The sequence below is a fragment of the Otolemur garnettii genome, unplaced genomic scaffold, assembly GCF_000181295.1.
Source record: "Otolemur garnettii isolate 467f Iridium unplaced genomic scaffold, OtoGar3 scaffold00049, whole genome shotgun sequence".
In the NCBI taxonomy this organism is placed as follows: Eukaryota; Metazoa; Chordata; class Mammalia; order Primates; family Galagidae; genus Otolemur; species Otolemur garnettii.
In genome coordinates this window covers 5,335,636-5,346,522 of record NW_003852444.1, presented here as the reverse complement: position 1 = coordinate 5,346,522, position 10,887 = coordinate 5,335,636, and the positions used below count along the sequence as shown (strand labels likewise).

The 10,887-nt window shown below is 38.7% G+C and overlaps 1 protein-coding gene across 10 annotated transcripts in view; it reads left to right on the top strand.

Moving 5' to 3' along the window:
* LOC100947781 (putative RNA-binding protein Luc7-like 2) overlaps positions 1-10,887 on the top strand; it is a 66,224-nt gene that overhangs the window by 35,745 nt on the left and 19,592 nt on the right. For all 10 annotated transcript variants that reach the window (XM_012806269.2, XM_012806276.2, XM_023514180.1 and 7 more), the window contains 2 exons: positions 3,591-3,689; positions 7,882-7,992. In XM_012806269.2, coding sequence (XP_012661723.1) covers positions 3,591-3,689; positions 7,882-7,992 — 210 coding nt within the window. The remainder of the gene's footprint in view (positions 1-3,590; positions 3,690-7,881; positions 7,993-10,887) is intronic.

Sequence of the window (10,887 nt, the reverse complement as noted above, 5' to 3'; positions counted from 1 at the left end):
CGGGCTGGGGATTCGAACCTGCCACCTTAGGTGTACGTGGCTGGCGCCTTAGCCGGTTGAGCTATAGGCGCCGAGCCCTATGTTTCCTTCTTAATGAAACATTCTTCAATTTACATCTTAGTTGATTTTTCTTTTCTCCATCTAATTACTTTTATTCCCTGACTTTTTTATGTAGCTTGGTTTTGAGACACTTCATCTAATTTATTCACATCCCTTTTTTAAAATGTCATAGAATGTGTCTTTTGGAGAGCAGCAGTTTGCTTTAAAACCAGCCTTCAGCAGAGATTTCTCACATTGCTTTTACTGCGTCCTCTTTAAGTTAGTTTTATACCATATAGCTTTATCTCAGTCATGCCATACTGTAATCCTTACTCGTGACTAGTTTTTTTATTTTTCTGATGATCTGGTCATACTTATTTGTTTGTTTGTCTTTTGAGACAGCGTCTCTCTTTCCTGGACTGGAGTGCACTGCTCTCATCCCAGCTCACTGCAACCTCAAGTGATCTTGCTGCCACAGCCTCCCGAGTAGCTAGGGCTACAGGTGCACACCACTGTGCCTGGCTAATATTTCTGTTTTTTGTAGAGATAAGGTCTCCCTCTTGTTCAGGCTGGTCTTGAGTTCCTGGCCTCAAGTGGTCTTCCTGCGTTGGTCTTCCAAAGTGTAAGAGTTACAGGTGTAATTTGTAAATTTGTTTTCTTGGATATGTAACTATAGGACTTATATTTATTGCTTTAAATTTTATTAATTGGCCTGTGGCAGTGGCTCATACCTATGATCATAGCACTCTCAGGGTTGCTATTTGCTCATGCTGGTCTGGAAGTTCTGGTCTCAGCCTCGCCACACCCAACTTTCATTTTAGGTGCTGTATGCAAAGCTAAGTTTCACACTTGTGTGCTGTAGATACTGTAGACCTATTCCCTGTTGCCAGGAACTTTGCTGTGGTTAACGCTGGTGCATATATATACACATGTATATGTTTGTGTATATATATGTAATATATCGTGTATATATATATATTTTATATTTATTTTATTTTAGTTTAGTTTTTAGAGACATAATCTCACTTTGTTGCCCTCAGTAGAGTGCTGTAGCATCACAGCTCACAGCAACGTCCAGCTCTTGGGTTTAGGCGATTGATTCTCTTACCTCAGCTTCCCAAGTAGCTGAGACTACAGGTGCCCACCACAATGCCTGGCTATTTTGTTGTTGTTGTTGCAGTTTGGCCAGGGCTAGATTCAAACCCACCACCCTTGGTATATGGGGTCAGTACCCTACTCCCTGAGCCACAGGCACCACCCTACATATATATGTAAGTCTGCCACCTTATTCTTTTGTAAAAACTGAAGCAATCTTTTTTTGGCTTTTCCTAAGGTTTGTTTGCTTCTCTAATTATGTAATGCTAGCGAAGTGAAGCAATGGGAGTGGAGAAGATTCTTGTTCTCTAGATATAGTTTTAAGTTCATCCTTTTCAGAAAAGTCTTCTTTGACTACCTTATCTCAAAGTAGCCTCCGTAATTGAGGAGCATTATAATTTTTATGAGAGCACCTAACTTGTTTCATAGACATTTTATCTTTCATCTTTTATCATTTGTTTCCCCTCTTTAAAACATAAGCTCTGTGTAGTGAGAGACTGTGTGAGTGTCACTTAATCACTGTATCCCTAGTGTACATCATTGTGTTTGGTACAGTGTTTTGTTGTACTGTTGTGTATAGATAGCTTTTGTAACAAAACCAGAAGGAATATTTATTATACTTTTTTGGAATTACTATTATTATTTGGAGATGAGGTCTCACTATGCTGCTCAGGCTGGTCTTGAATTTCTGGCCTTAAATGATCCTCCTGCCTCAGCCTCTCAAAAGTGCTGGGATGATAGGTGCGAGCCACTGCACCTTGCCACTTTTTTGATTTATGTACTCTTTTTTCACCAGCCCTCCAGAGAGTTTTGACACATTCTTGTCAGATACCTCTAATTAGAAAATCTCATCCATTGATGACCCATCCCATCTGTAATTATCTTTGTATCTTGTGCTATTTTCCCCTGAAAGGGTTTCATGGACGATCTTATCTGTTGCCCAGATTCATGTAACAGTGGGTGGATTTGGTCTCAGACATGAGAAAAGCCTCTGGTTTTATAAATAATGTCTAACTGGAAATTCCAAATAGAAGGAGTCTAGTGTTGGGTAACAGTATTTATTTTATTTTCTTTTTTTTTTTTTTTTTTTGAGACAGAGCCTCAAGCTGTCCCCCTGGGCAGAGTGCCGTGGCATTACAGCTCACAGCAACCTCTAACTCTGGGCTCAAGCGAGTCTCCTGCCTCCGCCTCCCAAGTAGCTGGGACCACAGGCGCCCGCCACAACGCCTGGCTATTTTTTGGTTGCAGCTATCATTGTTGTTTGGCGGGTCCGGGCTGGGGATTCGAACCCGCCACCTTAGGTGTACGTGGCTAGCACCTTAGCTGGTTGAGCTATAGGCGCTGAGCCTATTTTCTTTTCTTGACGTATGCTCATCATAGGTGAGATTAGTGACTTGTTCTTTGTGAATTTATGGGTTTTACTAACAAATTGTCTCTTTTTGTTTTGGAGACAGAGTCTCACTATGTTGTCCTTGATAGAGTGCTGTGGCATCACAGCTCACAGCAACCTCAAATTCTTGGGCTTAAGCCATTCTCTTGTCTCAGCCTCCCAAGTACTTGGGATTACAGGTGTCTGTCACAATGCCCAGCTATTTTGTTGTTGCCTTCATTGTTTAGCAGGCCTGGCCGGGTTTGAACCCGCTAGCCCGGGTGTGTGTGACTAGTGCTCTAACCACTGGGTACAGGCACCGAGCCATAAATTGTCTCTTTATTAGTTCACATGGAATGTTGTGTGATACCAGGGTCACCAGTCTGTTTTTTTTTTTTTTTTTTTAGAGCAGAGTCTCACTTTATTGCCCTTGGTAGAGTACTGTGGCATCACAGCTCACAGCAACCAATAGCTCTTGGGCTTAGGTGATTCTCTTTCCTCAGCCTCCCGAGCAGCTGGGACTACAGGTGCCCACCACAAGGCCTGGCTATTTTTTTTGTTGCAGTTTGGCTAGGGCTGGGTTCAAACCTGCCACCTTTGGTATATGGGGCCAGCGTCCCTACTCACTGAGCCACAGGCACCGCCCACCAGTCTACTTTTTGAGGATTCTATCTTTATTTTAAAAACAGTGTTCTTCAAAGAACATTTACAACAGTTCAGCAATCTGGTTTATGTATTTTCTTAATTTGGTTTTAAATTAACTTTATATTTCTTGCATTATGAAGCTAAGTGAAAAATGTTGTTATATAGAATCTGCAAGATTTTTTAGGATTCTGCAAAGCTTTTCATATCCATTTGTTCTTAAGTACAGAAGTGATCACTGTTCCCATCTGCTGGTAGACAGAATTAGTGCTGTTATTTTTTGGACACCACGTTTTATACTTATCTATGAAATTTTGTCATTTGAAAGTCTATAACTAAAGAAGCATTTGTGTGACTTAATATGTATTCTGAGGAGAATTGTGGTTGTTAATGTATTTTTGAAAATATGCTTTTGGTTTAATATTATGTATCTTTTTTTCCCCAGAGAATGGATCTTGGAGAATGTCTGAAAGTCCACGACCTGGCTTTAAGAGCAGATTATGAAATTGCATCCAAAGAACAAGACTTTTTCTTTGAACTTGATGTACGTGATTTTGCTTTAATGGATTATATTATCTTTGTGTAGTAGAACATTTTCAATATGGATTAATATCTCTTAATAGGAAAACTCTTAGTAACTTGAGCCACAGGTGCCACCCACCAGTCTACTTTTCAATATGGATTAGTATCTCTTAATAGGAAAACTCTTAGTAAATTATCCTCATTGTGGTTACGTGAATTATGAATTATAATACTTAAGTGAGATCATGTTCTTTTCTTTTTTTTCTTGAGACAGCGTCTTACTTTGTTGTCCTCAGTAGAGTGCCATGGCGTTGAGTTCACAGCAATCTTAGACTTTTGGGCTCAAGTGACCCTCTTGTCTCAGTCTCCCAAGTAGCTGAGACTTTAAGTGCTTGCTGCAATACCTGGCTATTTTTAGAGATAGGTCTCAAACTCCTGAACTTAAGTAAGGCCCAGCCTCCCAGAGTGCTGGGATTATAGGCATGAGCCACTGCACCTGACCCTATCATGTACTTTCTTTTCTGTTTTTTTTGTTTGTTTGTTTTTGTTTTTTGAGACAAAGTCTCACTTTGTTGCCCTTAGTAGAGTGCTGAGGCGTCAGAGCTCACAGCAACCTCAAACTCTTGGGCATAAGCCATTTTCTTTCCTCATCCTCCCACGTAGCTGGGACTATAGGCGTCTGCCACAACACCTGGCTATATTTTTTGTTACAGTTGTCATTGTTGTTTAGCTGGCCTGGGCTGGGTTCAAACCCACCAGCCTGAGTATATGTGGCTGGCGCTGTAACCACTGTGCTACAGGTGCCAAGCCTATCTTGTACATTCTTGATAATACTTTTTTAAAACTTTTAAATTTTTTATTCTTTGAAACAGTCTTCCTTTGTCACCCCTGGTTGAGTGCTATGGCATCATAGCTCACAGCAACCTCAGACTCTTGGGCTCACGTGATTCTCTTGTCTCAGCCTCCCTAGCAGCTGGGACTATAGGCACCCACCACAACGCCTGGCTATTTTTTTTTTTTTTTAAGAGACAGGGTCTTGCTGTAGCTCAGGTTGGTCTCGAATTTGAGAGCTTATGCAATCCACCCACTTCAGCTTCCCACAGTGCTAGGATTACAGGCATCAGCCACCATCCCTAGCCTACTAACACTTTAAAATATGAAGGAAGACTGAGTATTTTAAGAAAATGTGCAAAATTTGTGCAGTTCACATATTCTTTTGAAAATTAAGCATATTCTTCCCAATAAAATAGTAATGATTAGGGAAATACCAGTTTAATGAAAACTAATCAACTTATTTCTAGTGAATATAGGGCTCTTCAGTAATCTGAATTTTTTTATATTCTTTTTTTTTTTCTTGAAACAGTCTCACTGTGTTGCCCTCTGTAGAGTGCTGTAATGTCACAGCTCACAGCAACCTCAAACTCTTGGGCTTAAGCAATTCTCTTGCCTCAGCTTCCCAAGTAGCTGGGACTACAGGTGCCTGCTGCAATGCCCGGCTATATTGTTACATTTGTCATTGTTGTTTAGCTGGCCCGGGCCAGATTCTAACCCACCAGTCTGGGTGTATGTGGCTGGTGCCCTAGTCACTGAACCATGGGTGCTGCCAGTAGCTGGGACTATTGGTGCCCACCACAACACCTAGCTATTTTTTTTCTTTTTTTTTTTTTTTTTGCAGTTGTCATTGTTGTTTTAGCTGGCCTTTGCAGTGTTCAAACCTGCCAGCCTTGGTGTATGTGGCTGGTACCCTTACCCACTGAGCTACAGGTACTGCCTTCATAGTACTTTTTTTTTTACAGTTTTTGGCCAGGGCTGGGCCTGAACCCGCCACCTCTGGCATATGGGGCCAGAGCCCCAGCCCCTTGACCCACAGGCACCACCCCATAATACTTTTTATTAATGAGATAATAGGTGTTTTTATTTAGTTTGGTATTTCCAGCAATAAATAAGTTCCTTTTTATTTACTTCTCCCAACTTCTAAGAATTTCTGTTAATGGAAATGAAAATTATCTTTGTAAATGTAATTTAATCTATGGCTGGAACCATTGAGGAAAACACCTTAAAGTGATCTGGACATAAATCACAGCAGGACTTGCCATCATTAGGTTGTTCTCATTTTCCATTATAGTATGGTGATACGTTTATAGGATAAATACATAGAAATAGAACAGCTAAGTCAAATAGTAATTTTATGAATATTGTTACTATTCATGAGAATTATTAATTTATACTCCCATCAGTAAATTTGTGAAATGATCTATCTCCCCTGTGGCCACATAGTGTGTTATTCACATTTCTTTAGGCAACTTTGATAAGAAATGAGAAATATAAGTAGAGTTTTAAGCTGTATTTCTCTTATGAGTGAGGTTGACCATATTGCTTTTTTTTTGACTGGGGTTGGATTTGAACCCGCCACCTCTGGTATATGGGGCTGGCTCCCTACTCCTTGAGCCACAGGCACTGCCCCCCATATTGTATGTTTTAAAGATCTATTTATATTTCCCTTTTTAGTGATCTGTCATTGTGCAGTTATTTGGGGGTTATTGGCTAATCTTGAATATTAGCATTTTTATAATTGATTTATACTAACTCTTCATGTATTATGATAATTAGTCTTTTTCCTCAGATATACATTGTAAGTACTTTTTTCTTTCTTTTTTTTTTGGTGGCTTTTTTCCCTTGTAGGATAGTTTTAGTTTTACTGTTCAGTTTATCAATCTTCATATGTGCTATATTATTGTCATTTTATACATTCTTTTTATCCATTTTGAATTTATTCTAGTCTAAGGAACTGACTTATGGCTCTATATATCTATTAGTTACTCAGTAGTATTTTTTGATTAGTCCATCTCCCATTGCTTTAAGATGTGACTTTGTATCCTCACATAAGAAAATTTGAACAGCTTTGGGTTGTGATTTAGAAGATAAATTGCAAATTTAATAAATTAAATGGCTATTTTTATGTTACCACAGTTAAAAGCTTTCAAATGATCCTTACTGCTTTTCACTTCATTATCCAACCACTTTTTGAATTAAATATGTGTTGGATAAATTCATGGTTTTGATCAAATGTTTGTATTTTGAATTACCTATATTTCTTTACAGTAAGATATAGAAATCTAAATTTGTAAATAAATATTTAAGGTTTACTTTTTAATGAACTATTATTCAATTATAGACATATTAATATGTGCCTTAAAAATCTTTTATATAAATATTGAGCAGGATTTTTATGGCATAGGCACTTGTAAATTCTCAGTGGTCTGTTTGAAAAAACGTAAGTTTTCTAATTGTATATTGTGGAACATTTAAAGAACACAGGAAGACAAATTAAAAATTATTCATATGTTCAGAAATAATGTTTTGTGTATGATCTTTCATTTCTTTCTGTGCTTCATTTTATAAAATTGGGATCTTATTGCATATAATATTTATAACTTTCTTTTTATTTATTAATGAATCCTAAACATTTCTCCACATCTTTGAGTTTTCTGTTGAAAACTTTTTTTTTTTTTTTTTTTTTTGAGACAGAGTCTCACTATGTCACCCTCTGTAGTGTACTATGGTGTCACAGCTCACAGCAACCTCAAACTCTTGGGCTTAACCTATTCTCTTGCCTCAGGCTCCTAACTAGCTGGGACTACAGGCGCCTGCCACAATGCCCGGCTATTTTTTGGTTGTATTTGTCATTGTTGTTTGGCAGCCCCAGGCTGGGTTTGAGCCTGTGAACTCTGGTTTATGTGGCTGGCACCCTAATCCCTGAGCTATAGGTGCTAATCTGTTGAAAACTTTTTAATGACTAGAGATCAAAATTTCATAGCTGTTGTCTATTTCTTTACTGTATTTTCACTTTTACAATACTGTGAAGAATATATTTGAATATTAATCACTCCGTATATCTCTGATTACTTAAGATAAATTTCTGGTAGTAAAATTAGTTGCCTTTTTATAAAAACTGAAGTAATTTGTGTTCCCTTCAGTGGGGTACACACAAAAATGTTAGTTTTCTTATAGCCTTAGCTTTTGGAATTATGTTTACTCTTTGGCAGTTTGATAGATGACAGATAGTATTTTGGATTGATAATTGAACTTGCTGTTTTTTTTTTTCCCCTAATTTTCCTGGTAGCATTTTAAAAAACAAAATGTGATTTTTGATTAAGATATTTCTGAATAAGTTGACTTTCTGGTAGTAATCATCTTTTAATTAAACTTTGCAGGCCATGGATCATCTACAGTCATTCATTGCAGATTGTGATAGAAGAACAGAAGTGGCTAAAAAAAGATTAGCAGAAACTCAAGAAGAGATCAGTGCTGAAGTAGCAGCAAAGGTAAGAATTTCAGTCATTTTTTATTCGTAAAAAGTATAGTTTCAATTTGCTATATTTGTTCTATTTTGACATTTTAGTTTGAAAAGGATTTTCAGGAGATTGCAAAGACATACGCAGGAATTTTATGTACTCTTGCCTACATGAATGTTAATGTCTTTCACAACTATGTTATGACAAGTTGACATTAGCCTAATCTTTATTCAGATTTCACCATTTATATGTACATTTATTTGTATATGCATTTGTGTATGTAATAGGCACTTTTAGGACATGTCTAATTACCACCATAGTTAAGATACTTAACTATAGTATCACCAGAAGATGCCATGTCACCTACTTTATAGTCATACACACCCTCTTCCCCACTATCCCTAACCCCTGGCAACCACTAATCTGTTCTCTATCTTTGTAGTAATGATATTTCATGGAGTGTTACATAAATGGAAGCCTACAGTATGTATCTTTTTGACATTGGCACTTTTCATTCAGCACGACTTCCTTGAGATTCATTCATGTTGTGTGTATCAGTAGTTCATTCTTTTTTATTTCTGAGTGGTATTCCATAGTACCAATATACCACAGTTTATTCACATACTGCAGGAATTTTGGGTTGTTCCCATTTATTTGCTAATAGCAATAAAGGTGCAGTAAACATTTGTATGCATATTTTTGTGTCCACATATGTTTTCATTTCTTGGGGGTAGATGTGCAAGAATGCAGTTGCTGGGTCATAAGGTATATCGACTTTTAGTTGTAAAAGCAACTGCCAAAATTTCAAAGTGACTATCATTTTACATTCCTGCCAATCAATCATGTGTAAGTGATCTAATTTCTCTGTTGTGTCATTATACATTAGAACCTCTGTAAGTTAACTACTCAAAAGACTGTAAATGGTCAACATTCAGAGATGGTCAACATTAGGAACTAGGCCTGCTGTACTGATACATACATGTTGTGTACATCTGGTCTATAAAAGTTAGGACAACTTAAGGAGGTGGTCAGCTATGTATTTCATCTTACCCATCCTAATAGATGTATAGTAATATCTTATTGTGGTTTGAATTCACATTTCCCTAATGACTAATGAGGTTGAACATTGTTTATATGTACGTTTGTTATCTGTATATCCTTTTTTTTTTCTGGGACAGTCTCACCGTTGCCCTCAGTAGAGCGCTGTGGTGTCACAGTTCACAGCAACCTCCAACTCTTGGGCTTACGCGATTCTTTTGCCTCAGCCTCCCAAATAGCTGGTACTACAGGCTCCTGCTACAGTGCCCAGCAAGGTTTTGGTTGTAACTGTCAATGTTTTTTGGCAGGCCCGGGCTAGTTTTGAACCCGCCATCTCCGGTATATGTGGCTGGCGCCCTAGCTGCTGATCTACAGGTGCCAAGCCATGTGTAGCCTCTTCAGTGAAATGTTTGTGTGTATGTTTTTTGCCAGTTATTAATTGGATTGCTTTTTGTAAATGTTGAGTTCTGAATGTTCTTCATATGTTTTATTTGACTCATTACTTTAAATAAAAAAATGTTTTGTTGGCCGGGCTCACACCTGTAATCCTAAGCACTCTGGAAAGCCGAGGCAGGTGGATTGCTTGAGCTCAGGAGTTTGAGACCAGCTTGAGCAGAAGTGAGACCCCGTCTCCACTAAAAATAGAAAAACTGAGGCAAGAGGATTGCTTGAGCCCAAGATTTGAAGGTTGCTATGAGCTACGATACCATGGCACTCTACCCAGGGTGACAGCTTGAGACTCTGTCTCAAAAAAAAAAAAAAAAGTTTTATGGTAAAGTTACCATTCAGAGAGTGTAGAGAGGAAAATACGATGAATTCCAGTGGATCATCACCCTTGGTAGAGTGCCGTGGCATCACACAGCTCACAGCAACTTCCAACTCCTGGGCTGAGGTGATTCTCTTCCCTTAGCCTCCCGAATAGCTGGGACTACAGCCGCTGGCCACAATGCCAGGCTATTTTTTTTTGGTTGTTCTTGCAGTTCGGCTGGGGCCGGATTTGAACCTGCCACCCTTGGTATATGGGGCTGGAGCCCTACTCGCTGAGCCAGAGGCGCTGAACATCAATAGTTTTTTAATATTGTTTTATTTGCTATTAAAGCTGGAGTTTTAGAAGTCATACCATTTTGCCAGTAAAACGACATATCACATCTATCAAATCTTTTTTTTGTTTTTTGAGGCAGTGTCACTTTGTCACCTTCGGTGGAGTGCTGTGATGTCATAGCTCACAGCAACCTCAAACTCTTGGGCTCAAGTGATCCCCTTGACTCAGCCTCCTGAGTTGCTGGGACTACAGGCTCCTGCAACAGCACCCAGATATATTTATTTATTTTTTGGAGATAGGGGTCTTGCTGTGGCTCAGGCTGGTTTCAAACTCATGAGCTCAGGAGATCCACCCTCCTTGGTCTCCCAGAGTGCTAGGATTATAGGCATGAGCTTCTGCGCCCAGCTAAATACAATTTTTTAGTGTTATCTGACACCCAGTTTACCTTCATTTTTTTCCCACATACAGTCAATTTGTTATAATCAGAATTCAAACAAGGTTATATGCAAAGTAGCCATAAAGTTAAGTCATCAAATCAACCAAATGCAGCATATAAGGTGGCCATAAAGTTAATTGCACACAAACTTTATGGCCACCCTGTATATTGCATTTGATTGATTTGATGACTTAACACTTTATAACATTATTCTGTTCCATTCAGTAAACTCCTGCATTTTATGAAAATGTAGAATGGGAGAAAAAGAGTTACCTAGGTAGAATTCAGATGACAGCATTAAAATATGGTGTGGTGTTCAGGCTCGGCGCCTGTGGCTCAAGCAGCTAAGGCGCCAGGCACAAACACCTAAGGTGGCGGGTTTGAATCCCCAGCCCGGGCCCGCCAAACA